Here is a 23,704-nt window from a genome sequence, read left to right as displayed (position 1 = left end):
AAATTGTCACTACAATAGAAGCTACAATAGAAACATCATTTTAATGCTGCACTCAGTAACAGGACAGAAAGCCTCCAACAAACATTTCTACAAGTTTCTAAAGTCCAGACTCCATTTCTGCTTTTGTTTCATCCAAACTTCCCCACAAGGTTTCAGTTCTCTGTCCTGAACTCAGCATCACATGATCACATGATCATCTCCAGCACAAACAGCACTAATCTGTTGCTCTATACTTCACAGTAACAGACTCACAACTGGACCAGTGGCCGACCTTTAAGGCTCTTCAATTTTGTAGAGTGTGAGTATAATTATGGAGTCAGAGCTGTTTTTAAATTTGTTTTTATGAAGATGTTAGTAGTAGTTTGTCAAGCAAAAGTTTGACCTGCTTCTATAACTTAATGCACAGAAACTTCCGCCAATACTTTTCTTCTCTGCTGTTTTTAAGTACTTGTGCTCCTGTCATGATCCTGTATTCATAGTGACCATTTTATGTTTTGAACTCTTATTTGTTTTATGTTTGGATATCTGAGTTATTACTGCCCGACTTTGGTTTTGAGTTTTGTTGTTTTTAATAATAACACTGTCTCCCCTTTTGTCTTGTCAACTCTCAATCACATGTTGTGTTAGTGGGTTCTATTCAGCTGTTCAACAGGTGGCTCCACTCTGTCCTTAACTCATATATGTGTTTAAGTTGTTTCCTTAGTTTCTTGTCACGACCTCCCTCGTGTTGTGTGCTCAGGGTGTTTCTTTGTTCCCTGTGTGCATTCCTGACTTCTCATCCTATATTTTCCATTTTTTGCCTGTTTTCAGCATTAAAGGTGTCTTCTTCATTTCATTTATTGGATCTGCAACCCACCTGCCACACAGTAAGATAACATTCTTCTTTTGTTTTGCTAGACTTTGTTTCACAGCTCCACTTATTTCAACCAGTTACAATGTCAAAATAAAATCAAAATGAAATCCGGATTTCATTTTGAAATTAACAAAATGTTTCAAAAGTGACAGATTTTAATTATTACATCTTCGTATGAACATTTCTGAATCTTAAAGCAGGACTTTTATTTTAAAACCTTCAATCACTGAATTAGTCTACTGTTCAATTTCTTTGTATCATTTTCCACACGTACTCACCTGAAACAGTGATTTCAGATGTTGGCATCTGAAAAGCGACTCAAAGAGCAACTTTCTGGTTCCTCATTATCTGCTCTGACCATGGGTCTTTGTATCAGTTGTTCACCTGCAATTTTGAGGTTTCTACACAAACAAGGATGTTAAAACCGGCCCTACACACTGCTGAATCTAAGAGCAGGACTTTTAAGTCCTTTTTTAAAGTCCTTTTAGTACCTAGTGTTGGGAAATCAGTTTTACCCCGGTTATTTTTATTCCTCGAGCATCCAGAGATGGCACCGGACTCAGTAGTCATTTTCACAAAATCTTTATTCATCTTTACTCATCTTCATTTATCTTTACTCTTCTTCATTTATCTTTACTCTTCTTCATTTATCTTTACTCTTCTTCATTTATCCTTACTCTTCTTCATTTATCCTCATTTAAGCATGCACTTCTAGAAGGGAAGACGAGGCCGGTGTGTCCCTCTCCAAAATCTTCACTCCTTTGTCTGTGAAACACAGTTTTATAGAAGCGACCCCATCATAAAACCCCTCCCCACGGTGGGCCGCAAACTCTGTGTCTGTGTCTATGTGCACGAGCACATGAATGCCTACATGTGCGCGTTCCCCTGTGCCTATATGAGTGCTCGTGTGTGACTGTGTGCACATGAGTGAGTGTGCGTGTGGATGTGTGTGCGTGACAGTTAAAACACTGTGGGTGTAGGTAACTCCCTAGAGGTCATAAAACCCCTCTCACTTCCAGACCACAGGTATCCAGTTACATCCTCTGGGGAATTTCCACTCAGCATGAACTCTTCTCTGTTTTACTTTCACAGCTCAAGTGGGGGAGGGGTACAATCTACTCCTAAGTTCACGACAGAGTCAGCCTTTATTATATTGAGGGCAGTGTCAGTGTCTCTACAACAGTTCTACATTCTATGATAACACATTTCTAAACTCTAAATCAGCTAAATATTCTACACTAGTTAGATCGGCTTAATGCAACTCCAGTTAGTACAGCTCATATCAACACGTTTTCAACACGAGTACCACCTGATATGTGTGAAGCAACTTTCCATGACATTTGTATGCAGCACAAATGCTACAACAAAGATGGGTGATAGGTTTGTCTAACACAGACCTATAGCTGGAACGCCAAGACAATTCTACTACAGGATGGGCCATTTATATGGATACACCGTAATAACATGGGATCGGTTGGTGATATTAAAGTCCTGTTTGTGGCACGTTAGTATATGTGAGGGGGCAAACTCCTTAAGATGGGTGGTGACCATGGTGGCCATTTAGAAGTAGGCCATCTTGGATACACCTTTTGTTTTTTCAATAGGAAGAGGGCCATGTGATACATCAAACATATCGGTAATGTCGCAAGAAAAACAATGATGTTCTTGGTTTCAACGTAACCTTATTCTTTCATGAGTTATTTACACGTTTCTGACCACTTATAAAATGTGTTCAATGTGCTGCCCATTGTGTTGGATTTTCAATGCAACCCTCTTCTCCCACTCTTCACACACTGATAGTAACACCGCAGGAGAAATGCCAGCACAGGCATCCAGTATCCGTAGTTTCCGGTGCTGCACATCTCGTATCTCCACACCATAGACAATTGCCTTCAGATGACCCCAAAGATAAAAGTCTAAGGGGGTCAGATCGGGAGACCTTGGGGGCCATTCAACTGGTCCACGACGACCAATCCACTTTCCAGGAAACTGTTCATCTAGGAATGCTCGGACCTGGCACCCATAATGTGGTGGTGCACCATCTTGCTGGAAAAACTCAGGGAACGTGCCAGCTTCAGTGCATAAAGAGGGAAACACATCATCATGTAGCAATTTCAAATATCCAGTGGCCTTGAGGTTTCCATTGATGAAGAATGGACCCACTATCGTTGTGCCCCATATACCACACCAAACCATCACTTTTGTTGTTCCAACAGTCTTGGAGGGATCCATCCAATGTGGGTTAGTGTCAGACCAATAGCGATGGTTTTGTTTGTTAACTTCACCATTCACATGATAGTTGGCCTCATCACTGAACAAAATCTTCTGCGTGAACTGAGGGTCCTGTTCCAATTTCTGTGTACCGATCTGGGTCATCCTCGTTGAGATGCTGCAGTAGCTGGAGTTTGTAAGGGTGCCATTTGTGAGTAGCTATTATCCGCCGAAGTGATGTTCGACGAATGCCACTCTCCAGTGACATGTGTTCACATTTTGGAAAATCCAACACTGAACCAGTTTCACGAAACTAAGCAAGCAGTTTGCTGACTGTAGCATGGGAGATGGGTGGTCTTGCATTGAAATCTGCTGCAATGTCCCGGTTACTGCGTTCACCAGATGTCAACACAATTTCGATCCACTCCTCACGTGTTAACCTCTTCGACATGCTAATGGCTGTGAACAAAGAGAAACTTGTAAATAACTCATGAAAGAATAAGGTTACGTTGAAACCAAGCACACCATTGTTTTTCTTGCGACATTACCAATAGGTTTGATGTGTCACATGGCCCTCTTCCTATTGAAAAAACAAAAGTTGTATCCAAGATGGCCGACTTCTAAATGGCCACCATGGTCACCACCCATCTTGAGGAGTTTGCCCCCTCACATATACTAACGTGCCACAAACAGGACTTAAATATCACCAACCATTCCCATGTTATTACGGTGTATCCATATAAATGGCACACCCTGTACAATAGCAAAAACAAGACGCAAGTCACCCAAGTTCTTGGGTAGTCACGTGCACGAGGGAGAGAACCGAGACCAAGCCTGTTCCTACTGCTTGAACCCCAGTCACTCTCGGCCGAGCCCCCTGTAGCACTGCTTTTTATTTTGGTTACATGAATATGCATAGTTTCATTACCATGTAACATCTTAAACAGGCATATGCACCTGTCCGTGTGTACGTGTGTGTGTGGGCGGGTGGGGGGCCTTCTCAGAAAGCTGGCGCCAGGAGTCCAGCGGTCCACCTAAACAAAGGGCTCTTGTACATAAGCAGATACAGAGTAGGTGTCCTCCTATATTATATATCACAAGACTAGATGCCCTTCCCAAGAACTTAAGAATGTGTAGAGTGCACCCAGACCCTTAGCAGACCTAAATAAGAATGAGACATTTTATCAACATACAAACGATCATATATCTCTAAGCAAAAATGATTATATGTTTCTAAGTATAAATGACAATCCTAAAATATTACACTGACACATCTGTCTGTGAAATGTGTGATTACCTCGAGTCTGTAGAAAAGGTGGGAGGAGAAAACAGCTGAAGGATTAAAAACTGCTTCACTGTTTCAAATTAAATGAACTGAACTGAATTTGATTCTTTTAAAATCCTCTGAATATTTCTTTCAGCTGTGAAAACTTTATTTGTGCTCCATCACAGTCCTGTATTAATGATAAACATTTTAATTAAATTGTTGATAATTATCGCTGATAAAAGTAATTTTATTATTTTTTATATATATATATATTTATTAAGATGTTTGATATGAGGGAAAAAACAAAACAGACAACACAACAGCAAGGGCAAAAAACACAAATAAGGCAAAAGATTACTGTCGCGGCCTTTTACTTTCCAAACACCAAAAAAGTCCAAGAAAAGGCCATGGGTGGCAACGGGAGGTTTGTTTTAGAACGCACTTCTGATTCCATTGTTTAAAAATCATATGCAGTTTATTTCGTGGAAAATTAGAAACAGAAATCAGCCAAATAACTTCTTAAAACTTAAAATTAAACGAAAGTTAACTTAATTTGCTTTAACAACTTCAAAAGTGGTCAAAAAATCATTTTCTAACCCTCCTGTCTTCCCATCTGACATTTGGCAAACAAAAAACAAAAAAAACCCTTTACCACACCCATAATTCCTGTGTAACATGAAATATATCTTTCTAAGTGGCCATCACAAAATGCAATACCAATAATTTTCTTCAGTAGTCCGTCCGTATAGGTCTTCTTGAAAAACAAACAAAAGGAAAGGTCAATGTTCTATGATTTCAAGTCTCTGATGTTCATGTGTTTGCTTTGTGTGTATTCAAAAAAGGTGTATGTTGCATAATGGAGTGTAGAGCAAAGTGAGTGTCAGTGTAAATGTAAAGCCAGAGGTTCCAGAACTTGGCTCAGTTTGAGGCAAACATTCATTGTTTCCTCTAGATGGCCTCCACCAGGAGACATATTTTGTTGATTGGCCTCTCCAGCTCATTTGTTCGTGTCTTAACTCTAACACGGCGAACTACTCCGTGTGCATCGGCCATGGTTTCAGTGATGCGGCCAATGGGCCAAGAATTTCTTGGTGCAGCTCCATCAACAACAAGCAAAACATCACCAATGCAAAAGTTCCTACGAATCTTGTTCCATTTCTGTCGTTCCTGCAACATAGGAAGGTATTCTTTCACCCACCTTTTCCAGAATAGATCCACAATATACTGGGCTTGTTTCCATCGTCTTCGCAGATACAGATCCTCTTTTTTAAATAAACCTGGTGGCAGCACAGGTTTGCCTTTTAACTGGAGCAAGTGATTTGGAGTAAGAGCTTCTACATCATTGGGATCGTCAGAAGAAGGTGTGATTGGGCGGTCATTCAGTATAGCCTCCACTTCACAAAAAACTGTATGCAAGGTTTCATCATCTAGTACTTGCTGGTTTGTGATAGAGTATAATATTCTCTTTATTTCTTGCACCAAGCGCTCCCATTCTCAACCATGATGGGCCCCATAGGGCGGGCTAAAGGTCCACGTTATGACATCCTGTGCTAAACCTTTTTGGATTTTACTTTGGTTTAGCTCTAACATAGCTTGTTTTAACTCACGATTTGAGCTGACAAAGTTGGTTCCATTGTCTGACCGGATTTCTTTGACCTGTCCTCTGCGGCAGATGAATCTCCTGATGGCATTAATGCAGGAGCCTGTATCAAGAGAATGTGCCACCTCAAGGTGGACTGCACGACAGGTTAGGCATGTGAAGAGAACTCCATACCTCTTAACAAGACTCCTGCCTCTCTTTACTTCTATTGGTCCAAAATAATCAACACCAACATAAGTAAATGGTGGAAGATCAGCTGAGATTCTGTCAATAGGAAGATCAGACATTTTCTGCTCACCTGGCTTTTGCCGTTGTCTTTGACACACTATACAATCCCTGATTATTTTTCCAGCTGCTGAATTAGCATGAGGGATCCAGTATTGATGGCTGTTGGGGGAAAACTCTGCAAAAGACCCAGGAGAAATAAAGACACAATGAGACAAAGTTACTTTCTTTATCAAACATGTACACGGGTGAGCTGCGAACAACAACTCACGTCGTGAACAGAGGCTTGGCACTTTTTATAGGAAAGACAGTAAGAACAGGATAAGAAAATACAAAACAGATAAAATAAACAACTCCATATGTGGCGCTAGTCTCGTCAGCAGAGAGCTGGGAGAAAGCTGTGAGAGATAAAACAATCTAAAACAATATGTCCCAAAACAGTATGTCTTTGCTGAGAAAGTCTAAAAGGATAATTCTAAACTAATCTAACCATAGACAAAGGGCATCTTTGTACATTTAAAAGAAGGTAAAGAAACATAGAATCATTTTTCCTGTAACATTCCCTCCTGTTTTAACTTATTTTAAATGTATACAACAATTGTCTGTGAAGGTTATTTATTAAGTATCTTAAGCAATTTTTTAATTTTCAAAATGTCAGCATAGCAGAAATGTAAATCATTTTGTCTAAAGAATAAAACAAATAAAATAATAAAAAGAACAAAGAAAGTCATAGTAAATGAAAATCATAGTAAATGAAATAACAAGTGGAATAAACAAGAGAAAATAATAAAACTAAACTACAAAAAATAAAAGGATGAAAACCTTATATTTTTATACTAAAACTACAAAAAATAAAGGATAAAAAACCTTATATTGTACCTGCATAAACTTCTAATGTGTTAATCAGTGCATGATCACTTGACAAGTCATTTTTAATCACCACGTCATTCATTAGCAGTTATTACAAGTTCTCCTCTAACAGAATAGCAAGGGGATGCTGTTCTTCTTGAGGCACGGCAACATAAGCAGTCATTGTAGTTGTTATCATCTTTGAAATCCTTACTCTTAGACATGGCAACACACACAACACTAATATGAGCAGTGCTATCATGATGAGACCTAGAAGGACAAACGGCTTTGCTACAGCAGCCAGCCATGAACCGCCGAACAGCCAGTCCAGCCAGCCTTGTGCTGCAGCTGCTCCAGGTGTGTGGTCAGTGACATATTTCTGCAGAACGGTCAAATTCTGCAAAGCTTCATAAATGTCTCCTCCAGCTTCGTATCCATCAGGGATAAAAGTGCAACATGTCTCACCTATGAGCTTGCAAACTCCTCCTTGTGATGCTGTTAGCAGGTCTAGTGTCAGTCTGTTCTGCAGCACCATCGTTCTGATGGCCTTCTGTTCTCCTGCTAAGGCCGTTCCCAGGGCCTTAGTTAAGTTGATGTGTCGTAGCAGAGCATATCGGTTGATCTCCACATGATCCCGCACCTCGGCAGCTCCAATGCCGGGGATCAAGCTCTGTAAGAATTTCACTCCTCCTCAGATGCGAAACTCTGGTTCCTTTACTGCTTGGTGCCGTCCGTGCACATCCTGTCTGGTACTGAGTCTTTGTTTGTAGTATCATCCGGTAGATAGGTGAGTAGGCAGCTCCCCCACTGCCCGCGATCCATTGTTCATCACACATACTGGCAGTTGCACTGCGTTCAGTCTTTTTAGTAGAATTACATCAGGCAGTGGGTCTGAGACTTGGGGCCAGGTCAGTAGGTAGGTCTGTCCGGAACAGTTCACATTTGTGGGTGATGATGACCTCCAGGTTGCTATTGCTGGGATGCTGTAGGTGGCCTTGGACCAAAGAGTACCGTAGCCTGGATGTGTTGCCAGGCCCAACAGGCACCAACTGCGATCTTCAGGTATGCTGTACGGCCACAGGCCAGACGTCTGCGAGGATAGGGGCATATGGGTACATGCATAGCAGTCAGTTTTATTATTCCAGTGAGCTGTAGTGTTCATAAACTGCCACCAGAAATTAGTGGCATAGCCATGGGGAAACTTGGTGTACTTTCCTTTGTCATACAGTGTCTGCCTTTTCTTCATATAGCGTGACTTATTGTCCCTCACGGAAGCAAAGATGAGGAACCCGGCCAGGGTCAGGGCCGCTGCAGTTATTAGGAGCCACCACCTCATGACGACAGGACACACCCTCCTGTCGTGAGTAGACCCCCCGGCCAGGAAAGCTGACCCCTCCACCGGGCGAGATCACAGCAATTGGGCGAGCCTGTGTCGGCTGAGTTTAGATGGCTTCATTTACTGGCTCTGATGGATGCAAGATGGCCGTTCTGCTATTTTGCAAGCTCCAGTTCTTCCTTTGGAGCACTTTGATCAGAACCCAGTCACCGGGCTGTGATCTGCAAGACACTTGATAGACATCATTACGTTCTTCGTTATTTACAATCATCTCTTTATTTTCCTACAACTTAGACATACATTTTGCTACTGAAATTGTATCTGCCTTTTTCACTGGGTAGATTTCTGGCCACTTTGAGAATACATCTATAACCACTAGGGCGTATTTTTACCCTTGGCATTCATTTAGCTCAATAAAGTCCATATGGATTGTGTGAAAAAGATAAGGTGGAGTGGGAAAACGGCCTCTTTTATATTATATTTTTGACACGTCATGCACGTTCTGACAAATTGTTTTGCTGAGGTTTCAAAATTTACAGTGTAGAATTTACAGTGTAGAAATGAGAGTTGACAATACTGGTCAGTCCCCCGTTGACAAATGCGTACAGCCATGAGTCACTAATGCCGCCATTTTGTGGAGGAATTTTGGCAACACTGGCTTGCCATAACACATCATTAAGTCGTTTGTCAGAACTGCACCGTGTTTTAGCCATTTTGCCTGCTCTGCTGTGCTTGCTGCTTTTTGTTCATTTTTCAACACATCCAGTGGAATCTGATGTGTGTCTACTGCCATCAATGTGATGTTTGTCTTTTGTGCCGCCTATTTTGCTGCTCTGTCAGCAAAATTGTTGCCTGTAGTAATGAAAGAGTCAGTTTATGCCAAATTTTTGCAAAATGATGCACAGCAGAGAAAACATACTGGCTGTCTGTATGTATGTTTATTAGTTTGTCTTTGTGTATTTAGCTTTCGCGTATCACAGCTATCAGCTCAGCGCTCTGTGCAGAACATGAAGAAGAAAGTGGTTTTGCTTCTATTATTTTACTATCTGTGGTTACTGCGTAACCTACACAATTTCGGCCTGTGCTGTAAGGTCAAATGCTGTTCTCCTAGCTTCCACACTTGCTGATCATAAGGTGGATCTGGGCCTGGAGTTTGTTTAAATCTCAGAATGTTGTGATACTCGGTCGGTTTCTGGAAAGTGGATGTGGCGGGTGTCATTTAGCATGCACTCAGGTGTAATACCAGAAAAGAATGGCATGACTGCTATCTTAAGTTTTGTCAGAGCGTCTCTACCTAGCAAATTTACTGGACACGACGGGTCATATATGCATTTAATAAAACACCTGCGGCCACTTGCTGTATGTACTAGTTCTAAAGGGGCAGTTAATTGTAGTACAGTTGTGTGGCCTGCAGCTGACTTTACAACTAATTTGTCCTTTGAAAACTGTAAGTTCTTAAGTGGCTGCCTCAAAACTGTTTTGCATTATTTCTCTGTGGTCTACTCCTACAATCTCGTGGGAAGTGACCTTCCTCTCCACGGTTCTAGCAGGCGTTGTCTCTATGTTATCTGCTGTTTCTGCGTGGCTGTCTGCAGCCTTGGTGTTTGTGACTTTGCTCGCCTCTCTGTTCCTGATAGCCACCTGCGGATTAGTGTTTTAGTCTATTGTCAACAGTCAGCCTTATTTTTAAGTTACAGAGTGTTTCTTCTTTTTTTTTTGTCTTGGTTTGAGAGAATAGATGTAACACTACATTTTCACTTAAGGCAGTTTTAGATAATTTCTAGTTTTTCAAACAATTCATGGATCTCACACATTTCAAACTTTCAAGTTAGGGTTGTTTCCCATTTATATATATATATATATATATATATATATATATATATATATATATATATATATATATATATATATATATATATATACATATGCTGTGTGGCATAGCTGGCTCTGGCCTTGGGACTGTGTGTTTTTATACAATTCATAAGTGGGACACTGGACTGTTTTATCTTTTATCTCTTGATATATTTTTCGTCAATAAATTATCTTTTAGAATTTTATTGATGTCATCTTTTTGCCCACGACTGAGACGGTTGGTCAGACCTAGAGTCTTTCTTTGGGTGTGTTACAGCAGCTTCTGCTCTAAAAGAAACAAATAAATAAAAATAAAAGAAAATGTGTAACATGCTCATCAGCTTAGCAGTGTCTACATATTTAATTCAGCTTCTCAATCCTGTAGTTTTAGCTGTTGTCTACAGGGTTTTGCTTATTGGTTGTTATTATAGGTGTGCTCTGTATCTCAGCAATGTGTCATTCTAGAATGATAGGTTTCAAGCTGGTCAAGTGCCTCTATGCACTTCATTAGTTTAGTTATTCTCTGTATTGTCTTCATCTCACATGTCATTACACTGAGTTTCAGCAAACCTTAAGCTTGATGCAGACTACTGCTTAACAATTATCCACCTCACATCATAACCGATTAAGGTGCCTCTTCATATTAATATTATGTCATTGTTAATATTATCCTCTTTGTCTTATATAACAGCAATAGCATATTATAATATTTTATCAGTGTGTACCACTATACTACTACTGAGCCAATTTGTTAGTTAGGATCATCTTATTCAGCAAACAGATAATTTAGAATTCATCCAATCTGCGGTCACATTTGTTCTCTCTGTTGCATGGTGGACCAGGCAGTTCTATTATAATATATTATTTATATTTTATTTTGTATCCATCAAGGGCTTCAGATGACCTGCAGTATCATCCTTTTCCCAGGATGGAGACAGTTACCTTTTCACACACTGTCCTTGGCTGAACAGTGACACAGCCTTAATATACTTTATTTATGTTATTAAAATATTTTCGTGTGAATTATTTGCTTTATATTCATTTTATACATTGTGGGCATGGTCATCATGCCAACTGTGTTTCATTGTTAATATCACTTTACAGGTTGTTATCCTTGCTATTATTAATTTCAAATACTCTAAAGATAATTTCTACTGTAATTTTCCCTTTGTTCATCTTTATTTCGTACTTTTTATATTTATATCTACTCAGTGGGGTCTGTTTTCAACCCTTTTAAACTACCTCAAACTACTGTGATCTCTAGTTTTCACTTAATAAGGGATTATCATGTTCTTCCTGATATGGGTGTTGCTGCAGATGCGGCTGCAGGAATGAGTGATGGTTTACTAAAAGGATTGTGGGGACTGCACAGTGTCTCGTCTTCTGGTTTTACTAAACTGGCAGTTGAGTTCTGTTCTTCTGACTGTTTATATTTTGTTTTCTTAAATCTCTCAGTTTACAGACACTGTTTTTGTCCGGCGTCTGGACTTTTCTTTTCTCACCACTGCTCGTCAGCAGGAGTGACTTTTTAATTTCACTTGCTTGATTACCCATCTTATTTATGTATTTGCTTATTTTTTTTGTTTAAGTAATATATACACGATACAGCTGCTATCACCTTCGCTGGTATTAGAGATGAGAGTGGTTGCTCACACGCCCTTCTACTTTCGGACTATTTCCGAAAGCGGTGTGAACTTTACGAGACGGAACTCGACCGTTCTCTCAACTCACCAGCACGTCAGTGAATAGCAGTAAAAGAAAAACACAGTAGGAGCAGCTCAGTCTCTTATTGGACCGTGAAAATTCAGCTTGCTCCGTTAATTAAAACAATACACACACACACACACACATTCACATTCACAGCTTCGACGCGCGCGCGACCGGAACCCTTAAGATAAGGGGAGCTCCCAGAGCTACTTACTCCCTAGACCCAGTCTAGACCCAGCTGGGGGAGCTACCCAGAACTCCAAACCTAACCCACAGAAGTGGGGAGTTTCCAGTCGACGAGCTCCAAGCTACCAGTCGACGAGCTACTTCCGCTATTTTAAATTCCCTGAATTCAAAATGCGCTTTTACGCAAGATTGTGTCAGTGTGTCTGTATCTACCTGGTCAGTGTCGCCGGGTCTGGTCCACCTCGATCAGGTCCCACCACCGTGGGTCGCTTTCTAAGACGTTGGCCAAGACCCGAATTTAAACGCTCTTGGACTTTTATCACACACCTGGTGTGTGAGCTGTCGACAGACGAACAACGTGGACTGGTCACGGAGATGGGACACGATGGAGGCGCCCCGGCTGTCGAAGGACCAAGAAATGTTGGGGGAAAACTCTGCAAAAGACCCAGGAGAAATAAAGACACAATGAGACAAAGTTACTTTCTTTGCAAAACGTGTACACGGGTGAGCTGCGAACAACAACTCATGTCGTGAACAGAGGCTTGGCACTTTTTATAGGAAAGACAGTGAGAACAGGATAAGAAAATACAAAACAGATAAAATAAACAACTCCATATGTGGCGCTAGTCTCGTCAGCAGAGAGCTGGGAGAAAGCTGTGAGAGATAAAACAATCTAAAACAATATGTCCCAAAACAGTATGTCTTTGCTGAGAAAGTCTAAAAGGATAATTCTAAACTAATCTAACCATAGACAAAGGGCATCTTTGCACATTTAAAAGAAGGTAAAGAAACATAGAATCATTTTTCCTGTAACAACGGCGAAGGGTTGAAAGCATGTGATTTCTTCCTCTGTGACCAATCTTTTCGTGAATATGCTGAAGAATAAGCTTTGAAACATGGCTTTCTTTTGGTAAAATTGCAGGATGTTTTGTTTCCTCAGGTAAATCCGCTTGGCTCAGTCTTCCACCCACTCTCAAGACACCATTAGCAACTACAGGATCAAGCTTATACAGATGACTTGACTTCCTTACAGTGCCAGAGTTTAGGGCAGTCATTTCATCAGCAAAATGTTTTCTCTGCACAAAGCTCACTATAGCTTCCTCAGCCTTGGACAAATCCTCAGTTTTGAGCAGAGTGTTCCATTTATCATCTCGCTTAACACATATTTGACTTCCACAGTGCGTGCCCAGCAACTTCTGTCTTTTCCTTGTTTGCAGTTTAAGTCTTTCTTTTACTTTCCATGCCACACACCTTTTTAATTTTGTCCAGCTGGAGAAGTACAACAGCAGCTTAGTAGTGGGACACACATCTTCTTTCAGCACAGCTGCACACATCAGGCCCTCCCCTTTTATTTCTGGGTCAGCTTCCAAATGGACAGATACACAATTCATGCCTACAGGCCAGTGAACAACAGGTTTACAGAGAAATTCTCGACCACTGATCCAGGTGGAAGATTTCAGGAAACAGCCAACTGTCATTCCTCTTGTGGCTGCATCGGCTGGATTCAGCTTTGAACTGATGTACCTCCACTGCTCAACTTTTGTCAAAGCATGAATGGTGGAAACTCTATTAGCTACATACGTTTTGAACCGTGTGGTTGTGTTTGCAATGTACTGTAGCACAGTTGTGCTGTCAGACCAAAAGACTGACTCACTCAGATTAAGATTAAGTTCAACTGATAGCATTTTGTCCAAGCGCACAGCTAAAACTGCAGCAGCCAGCTCAAGACGTGGGATGGTGACTTGTTTTAACGGCGCCACCCTTGCTTTACCAATAATAAAAGAAACACACACTTCCTGCTTGCTATTAGATAGCCTAAGATATGATACAGCACCATACCCAGTTTCACTGGCATCACAAAAGTGATGCAGCTGAGCACTTTTTATCTCCCCAAATCCTTTGGGTGTGACACATCTACTAATACTAAACTTGTTAAGAAGAACTAAATCCTCAACCCATTTTTGCCAAGTTTGTGCCATTTCTGCTGGTATTGTCTCATCCCAGCCAAACCTCAGTTTACATAGATGTTGCAGAATCTGTTTTGCAGGCAGAATGACTGGAGCTAAGAAACCCAAAGGGTCGTAAATGGAGCTGACATTGGACAGAATACCACGTCTTGTAAGTGGTTTGTTCTTGTTCACAATACTGAATGTGAAAACATCACGTTCAATATCCCATTGCACAACGAGAGCTCTTTCTGTGGGTAGCTGATCCCGACTAAGGTCCAGCATCTTTACACCTGTGGCTCTATTTTCCTCCGGGATCTGACAGAGGACAGAGCGATCACTACATACCCACTTATTGAGCTTAAATCCCCCGTTGGCGCACACCTCAGTAAGCTGCTGATAAAGTGAGATGGCCTGCTCAACAGACTGAGCAGATTTAAGACAGTCATCTACATAAAAACTATGCCTGGTTGTATGTATAACCTCCTCTGGGTACAGATGTTGGTTGTCATCAGCAGTCTTTAGTAGTGCATAGGTGGCACAGCTGGGGGAGGATACTGCACCAAAAATGTGGACTAGCATTCTATGTTCCACCAGCTGTTTTGTGATGTCACCATCAGGCCACCAGAGAAAACGTAAAAAGTTTACGTGTTCCTCAGCTACTCTGACCTGATGAAACATCCCTTTAATGTCTGTCATAAGTGCTATTGGACCCTGCCGAAAGCGAATCAGCACACCTAATAAAGTGCTAGTCAGATCTGGGCCTTGTAATAGCTCTTTGTTCAGTGATGTTCCAGAAAATGTTGAAGCACAATCATACACAACACGCAGTGTTTTCTTGCGGGGGTGGTAGACCCCATGATGAGGTATATACCACACCTTTCCTTCCTCATTCTTCAACTGTTCTTGTGGTATGATTTCTGAATGTCCCTCCATACTAACATTGTGCATGAATTCTTTGTATTCTTCAAAGAATAACTGATCCTTCTGAAACCGTTTTAGCAGATATTGCGCCCTCTGCTGAGCCACCTGCTTGTTGTTTGGCATTCTTACTTCAGGTTTACGAAAGGGTAATTTCAAGTAATAATGGCCATCCTTAAGTACAGCTGACTCTGACATTATGTTCATGAACTGTTTATCTTCCACAGACATTTCTGCACGCTCATTACACTGGTTCTCCACAAAATCTTGATTATACTGCTTAACCAGCATTTCCTCTAAACTACTTATAGAAATGCGGTTTACCTGGACAAAACTAGCATCATGCTCATCCTTTTCACTACCCTGATTAAGTGGCCCATTGACAACCCAACTGAGACGAGTTAGCACAGCATAGGGTCCATTACCCTCACTGTTAATGATTCTCCAAGGTTCCAGCGCTTTGGGAGAATTTACACCAATAAGCAGCCCAATGCCAGCATTTATCGGTGTCAACTCAACCTCCTTTAAGTAAGGCCATTTTCTTAAGTTTTCTTCTTTAGGGATAGTTTCTTTAGTGACAGGAATAAACTTTTGAGTGTACACATCAGGCAACCTCAAATACTCATTCTGTTTCAAAGCAGCTACTTCCATACCAAAAAGTTTATAGCTACTTACTGGCCTTTCCTGACCCATGGTCTTTAACATGATTTCCACTTTCTTTCCAGATGCATTTAACTGCATCATCAACACCTCAGTGCAAAAAGTTGCAGAGCTGCCGGGATCAAGAAAGGTGTACGTCTCCACAACCTTCGTCCCATTTTCCAACTTCACTTTTACTGGACCAACTGACAAGGCACATTCATTAGCCCCGGCCCCAGTATAGCTACCAAAGTTCAAAGAAACAAGAGCATTTGAGACTGATGATTCTTTACATTCAGCTTTAGCTGCTTGCCACTGCCATTCTTTTGAGTCTATGTGGAGAACAGTAGGGTGATTTTTGTTACAGGTGTGGCACGTCAAACGATGTGGACAAGCTTTACTCATGTGGCCTCTCTGTAAGCAACCAAACCATAAACCTTTACTCTTAAGGAATGTCACCTTTTCTTTGTTGGCTTTTAGTTTGAATTAGTCACATACATCCAAAAAATGAGTTTGGTCACAAAACAAGCACCGAGTTTGATCTATCCCTTTATCTTCATGGCTTATCTGAATCCCTTCCGGTTTGTGTTTGTCATTGTTCTGTTCTGAAACTACAGCAACAGAAGTAGCAAAGCTACTGCTTTTAATTTTAAGCGATGTCTTTGATGGTTTTGAAGCTATCTTTTCTTTTGTGTTTGGAAAGTAAAAGGCCGCGACATTTATGTCAAAAAATCATTTTGACTCGCTTGGATGTCAACTTGGAAGATGGGAAAGCTTGCAAGATTGGACTTGGAAGATTGCATCTTCGCAGAATGGACTGAAGGAATGACGCAAAGTTCGTGAGTAAATGCGAAACTTTGTTTGGATCAACCGAGCTGCTGAGCTGCAACATGAAACATTTGTATTAAACTATTATCTTTTGGACCTTGTGAAACGAATTTTCTGGTTAAAATAAAGAGAGCTTTTTAATTTAATTAAAAAACGCAGAGCGAAGCTTGGCGTTCTGACAAGAAAACAAAATGACATTAATGCTCTCATTGATGCTGGAGAATCAAAAGCCTTCGTGGATGAACACATGAGAACATTTAATGATTGTTTGGGAGAGTTTATGGACTTAAATTGTTGATAATTATCGCTGATAAAAGTAATTTTATTATTTTATATATATATATATATATTTATTAAGATGTTTGATATGAGGGAAAAAACAAAACAGACAACACAACAGCAAGGGCAAAAAACACAAATAAGGCAAAAGATTACACTCTGGCAAGAAACAGAAAATAAAATGTTAGGTTGGTAGACTGAATTATTGATCAAAGAGAACTTTTTATTTTAACTTTTATTATTTTTAATAAAAAAAAGAATCTGCTCAGAGAAAAAAAAAAACGTGGTGAAATGAGACCAAGTTACTGATGGTTTCTGACAAAGTCACACAGTTACAAATATCAGTGTAACATTACATTCATTCAGAAACAAAATGCTCTTATTGTGAAAACCTGCCTCCTCTCTTCTGTGGAGTGGAGCTTGTTTTTGGTGTGTTTGAACAAACTGTAAGTTTGCTTTGTTTCCTCCTTTAACAGTTTGTCTTTAGGAACTTTACTGTTTGTTCAGTTCATGTTGGTTTTCTTCACACAACAAACTATGTGTGTTTGTATTTCCGGTCTCTCCATTAAAGTCAGTGTTTAATGTTTTCCTGGCTAACATCAGCTGTGTGCAGCTTAGTTCAGCACAAATCTGCCGCTCCATAGTTCACGATAACGGACTCACAGCTGGACCAACGAGGCCGAGTGTGTCTGCCATTCTTAGCTACGTTCGTGTTTGTGTTCTTATAGTTTGTACTTTGTGAGTTCACTCATAAAGTGAATTTGAGGGGCGCCTTGAGGCGCCTTGAGGCGACTTTTGTTGTGAGTTGGCGCTATATAAATTAAATTGAATTGAATTGAATTATCATTAGGACAGATTTAGATCTTTTCACATATCTGTGTCATCATCCATCAAACGTTGACACATAGTGGGTCTGTCATTCTCTCAGCTGACACTGAGATGAAGCAGGAAAGAAGCAGCTGATATTTGGACAGCACACATGATGGAAAGGAATCATTTGTATTTCTTCTGCAGGTGAAGGTAGAAAGTGTGTGTGAGCTGATGTGAGCAGCATGGATCAATGTGAGGACAGAGAGGAGGGAGTCTCTCCCTCTAAAAGCACTCTGTGTGGGGAACATGAGAGCCAGACCAAAGCTCAGAGGTGACCATCTCTAACTGTCCATGACTCTTCTCCATGTCACAGCTCAGCACTCACATCACATCACTCCTCCATCATTATTCACAGGAACCAGCCTGGACCTCCACCCAGCACGGTGTCCCTAAGGAGTGACTGGTCTAAAGATAATGTTCCTGACTTTAAATCAGGCGTGTCTTGTCCTGCAGAGAGGTAATGTGTGTGTAAATGTTTTTGTGACTCAGTGTTTGTGAATAAATCCTCCATCATGTTTAATGTCAGCTCTGTTTCACACACATTTCTATGTTCATATGTGAAGCGCTGTGTGTTGGAGTGTTTCCACAAATACAACAGATACTCAGAGAGATTATTTTTAGGAAGGGGAGATGTTCTCAAACTCTGTCCTAAAACTCTTCACTCAATCTGATCCCCACTTCCTGCTCCTCAGCAGTGCTGACATTTTCATCACCCAGGACAGAAATGAACTGAACTGTTGTTTCCTCATCAACTTCTTTCTGTCTGCTGAATCTGTAGTAAATCAAAGTGAAACGTGTGAACATGCAGCTGTTAATAATCCAGTTTAATTTGTTACATGAACGTGTGAATGTTGCAGTGTGCAGTTTAACAGTAACTGTGACGAGAGCTGCACTACCTGAACACTTGTGTGCGTGATCACATCTCATGCTACTACTAGTGTGAAATCACTGCCAACATTTAAAAGTGACCAAAAGATCAGGCAGAAAGCTGAAGAAGTGATCTGTGATCACCACCTGCAGAACGACTCCTTTATTGGCGATGTCTCGCTAATTGCCTAGAATTTCCTCCTTTTGTCTATTCCATTTGCACAACAGCATGTGCCATTGATTGTCAATCACTGTTGCTTCCTAATTGGACAGTTTGATTTTACAGAAGTATGACTGACTTGGAGTTACATTGTGTTGTTTATGTTTTTATTTTATTTTTAGAGCAGTGTATTTACCTACTCTTGAACTTTTCAACTGTTCACGGTTTCTGTGATTGCAGTAAAATTCCCTCCATCTGTCATTGAGCCCAGCTGACATGAAGTAACAATTAATCATTAATTAATTAACTCTGCAATACAACAAGGGACGTTGGTCTTTAGATTCAGAATACAGCTATGACTTTAACAAACTGTTGTTAACGTTCTGATTACATGGAAAAATATGGATCAGGTCTGTATAGCCTCAGTTAAGCATTCTAGGTGTCTCTCATCGACTAGTATCTGGTTCATCTGTGCTGCTAGATGCACATCGAGTGCAGTCAGCTTCTTCAGCCAGTAGGTGTGAACCATGCCAGGGCCTTGTGCAGCCCAAGTCCTTATACTGGAGACCCTTTCTTGGATGTCTGCCACTGTGATGGTTACTGGAACATGTTCAGGGAGGTTGACGTGGTCTAGCATTGATGTTATTTGTTGCGTCCTTCTCTGTCTACAGCTTTGGTGGTGCTGTTCTGGTATTGTTCATCTACCACTGGGGGTACACTTTGGATTGTCCCATGGACTAGAGCAGGTTTATTCTCCTGCTTTCTAGCTTTTGCTATAACTCTTCAAGTGTCTGGCCAAGGCTGTGGGTTTTTTTTCCCGGAATTTCCAAGGCCTCAGTTATGACAGCTTGCTGTGCTTCTTGGGCAACTTTGGCAACTGATCCCTGATTATAGCCGACTGTCTCATTTTTAATTTTTTGGTTTTTAATAACAGAGCAGGAAGCACACGCCCTGTGACACTGCATGGTTCCATACAGGACCAACACTTGACTACTAATAAGTGTTGATGCAACACTGCCTGATTCAGGGTTTGAACAAATTGTAAACTGCATTGCCTATGTAATGTTAAAATATTTTTTTGATCTTTATCCTGTGCTTTAACTAATTCTTCATGGTTCCTCCACAGAGTGAACCAGATGAGCTCAGAGGCCCCAAGTGGTCAGTCTGCCCAGCAGCATCAAACACAGCTGGACTCCATATTTATGGTCTGTACATGTACAACAACTACTTTTACATCTATTCTGTTCACAGTCATCTCCATGCTGCTCTTTGTAGACCAGTGGATCGTCAGTGTGTCCAACATTGATCTGATGTTTGGCTCCATGATTTCAGTCTGATTGGCTCATTCATAAATATTCTGTTCCAGCTGCTGGAGGACAACATCATCACTTTTGTGAAGAACGAGCTGAAGAAGATCCAGAGGGTTCTGAGTCCAGATTACCCAGAATGCTTAGAGAGTCAGATGGGGGATGATGAACAGAGGAGCAGCAGAGAGGCATTTGTTAAGGTCACAGTAAACTTCCTCAGGAGAATGAAGGAGGAGGAGCTGGCTGACTGCCTGCAGAGCAGTAAGAGGATTTATCTAAAGATTTAAGCTGCTGGATGAATAAAATATTTAAACTAGACAAGTCTAATATAGTCTCAAGAGATAGAATAACTTAAATACAGTCATTTCTAAGTGGGACTGAAATTGACATGAGCATTTTTCAAGAAACATGAACTTATTGTTGATGTCGTATTTTTATTATTGTTATTCAGAACTTCAAGGTGCCATTTCTCATCGTAACCTTAAATCCACCCTGAAGAAGAAGTTCCAGTGTGTGTTTGAGGGCATCGCTAAAGCAGGAAACCCAACCCTTCTGAATCAGATCTACACAGAGCTCTACATCACAGAGGGAGGGACTGCAGAGGTCAATGATGAACATGAGGTCAGACAGATTGAAACAGCATCCAGGAAACCAGACAGACCAGAAACAACCATCAGACAAGAAGACATCTTTAAACTCCCACCTGGTAGAAAAGCACCAATCAGAACAGTGTTGACAAAGGGAGTGGCTGGCATTGGGAAAACAGTCTTAACACAGAAATACAGCCTGGACTGGGCTGAAGACAAAGCCAACCAGGACATCCAGTTCATATTTCCATTCACTTTCAGAGAGCTGAATGTGCTGAAAGAGGAAAAGTTCAGCTTGGTGGGACTTGTTCATCACTTCTTTACTGAAACCCAAGAAGCAGGAATCTGCAGCTTTGAAGACTTCCAGGTTGTGTTCATCTTTGATGGTCTGGATGAGTGTCGACTTCCTCTGGACTTCCACAAAACTACAATCCTAACTGACCCTAGAAAGTCCACCTCAGTGGATGTGCTGCTGATAAACCTCATCAGGCGGAAACTGCTTCCCTCTGCTCACCTCTGGATAACCACACGACCTGCAGCAGCCAATCAGATCCCTCCTGATTGTGTCGGCATGGTGACAGAGGTCAGAGGGTTCACTGACCCACAGAAGGAGGAGTACTTCAGGAAGAGATTCAGAGATGAGGAGCAGGCCAGCAGGATCATCTCCCACATCAAGACATCACGAAGCCTCCACATCATGTGTCACATCCCAGTCTTCTGCTGGATCACTGCTACAGTTCTGGAGGATGTGCTGGAAACCAGAGAGGGAGGACAGCTGCCCAACACCCTGACTGAGATGTACATCCACTTCCTGGTGGTTCAGGCCAAAGTGAAGAAGGTCAAGTATGATGGAGGAGCTGAGACAGATCCACACTGGAGTCCAGAGAGCAGGAAGATGATGGAGTCTCTGGGAAAACTGGCTTTTGATCAGCTGCAGAAAGGAAACCTGATCTTCTATGAATCAGACCTGACAGAGTGTGGCATCGATATCAGAGCAGCCTCAGTGTACTCAGGAGTGTTCACACAGATCTTTAAAGAGGAGAGAGGACTGTACCAGGACAAGGTGTTCTGCTTCATCCATCTGAGTGTTCAGGAGTTTCTGGCTGCTCTTCATGTCCATCTGACCTTCATCAACTCTGGACTCAATCTGCTGGAAGAACGAGCAATTTCCAAAAAGTCTAAATTATTTAAAAAGAAAAAGGATTTGAAATCTCTCCCCCAGATTGCTGTGAAGACGGCCTTACAGAGTCCAAATGGACACCTGGACTTGTTCCTCCGCTTCCTCCTGGGTCTTTCCCTACAGACCAATCAGACTCTCCTACGAGGTCTGCTGACACAGACAGGAAGTAGCTCACAGACCAATCAGGAAACAGCTCAGTACATCAAGGAGAAGCTCAGTGAGAATCTGTCTGCAGAGAAAAGCATCAATCTGTTCCACTGTCTGAATGAACTGAATGATCGTTCTCTAGTGGAGGAGATCCAACAGTCCCTGAGATCAGGACGTCTCTCCACAGATGAACTGTCTCCTGCTCAGTGGTCAGCTCTGGTCTTCATCTTACTGTCATCAGAAAAAGATCTGGGTGTGTTTGACCTGAAGAAATACTCTGCTTCAGAGGAGGCTCTTCTGAGGCTGCTGCCAGTGGTGAAAACCTCCAACAAAGCTCTGTAAGTAAATATGTGATCATATCTTTGTGTTTAAAATGCATATTCTGCTAATAATAAAGCAGGTCTGAAAAAATTTAAAAAAGCCTAAACTTTGTAGTAGATGATCTAAAACTGTTAACTCAAATGCATATCAGTATTTGTTTGTGATTTATTTATTTATTTATTATTTATTGCAAAAATGTCGAAGGAGCGCGTTCGGTACTTTTCGGCAGCAGAGCAAGAACTCTTGAGTGAGGGATTTCAGGAGTTCCAGAGTTTAATTAAAACGCAAGGGAACACTGCAAAGGCTGCAAAAGCAAGGAGAGAGGGCTGGCAGGAAGTTGCTGACTAATCAAACTCGTAAGTAATTTAATAATAACAATAATCATGGAGTGGGTTTATATAGCGCTTTTCAAGGCACCCAAAGCGCATGACAATACCACTATTCAGTCACTTTATTATTTATTTATAGATTTATTATATTACACTATTTTATCCAATATTATCCATCCATCCATCCATCCGCTTCCGCTTATCCTTTTCAGGGTCACGGGGGGCGCTGGAGCCTAAATATTATATTACATTATATTATATTGTTATATTATATCCCCTTTCACATTAGAGCCACAACAGGACCCACTAGAACATGGGAACAAGTAAAAGTGAAATATAAGAATATTCTACAGAATGGTAATATCTATCACTTATATTGCTTTTCGTCTCTTGGAAAGAGACCCTGGAACAATCTGGTTGTTTGTTCATAACAGCAACCAAGAAAAGAGCAGAGCAGAAGAAGACAGGTGGTGGTCCTGCACCCCCTCGTCAACAAGTTGGTTAAGTGAATAATACCCTCACGGGAATATCGATATCTCTCAATGAGCACACTGTCACGCTGAGCTAAAGGATCCTGTCTGTCCCGCAATATACGCTGAATTCTGAGGACTCTCCTTATCAATCTTGCACCTTCCGCAATGGGTGGCTCGCGTAAACGGACAGGACATGGCTGCGACAGGCTTCCCAAATCCACCTTCGCTTTTATAGCCGTGGTCTCTCATCTTGATTACACGAAGTAATTTACAATTACTACTCTGAAATATGAATTACATCTGTAATAATCACATACATGTAATAGAATGTTAATAGTACATTTCCCTTTTTTTAGGAAATGACCTGTATGTATCTGTGTGACATCAATAAAAGGATCAAGTGCTGCATTATCTTTAGTTACATTGATGTTATTTATTTATGGTGAAACAGTGGTGGGATATCGCTGTTGCTTTTCGTATAAATGACGCGGACATGCCTGTGTGGCCGCGATCTAATCCTGTTTACATAAAGTAAACCTGCTCCCGAGCAGGTTTACGCTTACGGCTCTGTTGCTATGACAGCAAGTCCCGGATGAGCTTCGGGGAACCGAACGATCCAAGATCACGCGAAATCGTCAACAATCTAATCCAGCTAACTTACTTAGCGAGGTACGAAGAACGGGCCCCTGGTTTGTATTTTTGTTTGTTTGTTTTATCTGTTATGGCTACCACAGTTGCATCCAATGAAAAACTGAACATGAAATA

General features: G+C 41.2%; 1 protein-coding gene across 1 annotated transcript in view; it reads left to right on the top strand.

Annotated features, from left to right (window-relative positions):
- Positions 1 to 17,792: 17,792 nt before the first annotated feature.
- LOC120738623 (protein NLRC3-like) overlaps positions 17,793 to 23,704 on the top strand; it is a gene marked incomplete at its 5' end in the record, with an annotated part of 36,997 nt that continues 31,085 nt past the window's right edge. Inside the window, 5 exons of the mRNA XM_040039973.1 lie at positions 17,793 to 17,839; positions 17,924 to 18,025; positions 19,722 to 19,800; positions 19,962 to 20,163; positions 20,354 to 22,154. Coding sequence (XP_039895907.1) covers positions 17,793 to 17,839; positions 17,924 to 18,025; positions 19,722 to 19,800; positions 19,962 to 20,163; positions 20,354 to 22,154 — 2,231 coding nt within the window. The remainder of the gene's footprint in view (positions 17,840 to 17,923; positions 18,026 to 19,721; positions 19,801 to 19,961; positions 20,164 to 20,353; positions 22,155 to 23,704) is intronic.

The sequence above is a fragment of the Simochromis diagramma genome, unplaced genomic scaffold (genome assembly GCF_900408965.1).
Source record: "Simochromis diagramma unplaced genomic scaffold, fSimDia1.1 OVJJ01000026.1, whole genome shotgun sequence".
Taxonomy (NCBI): domain Eukaryota; kingdom Metazoa; phylum Chordata; class Actinopteri; order Cichliformes; family Cichlidae; genus Simochromis; species Simochromis diagramma.
Note: the sequence above shows the minus strand (reverse complement) of the source record. Positions and strands in the feature narration are given on the sequence as shown.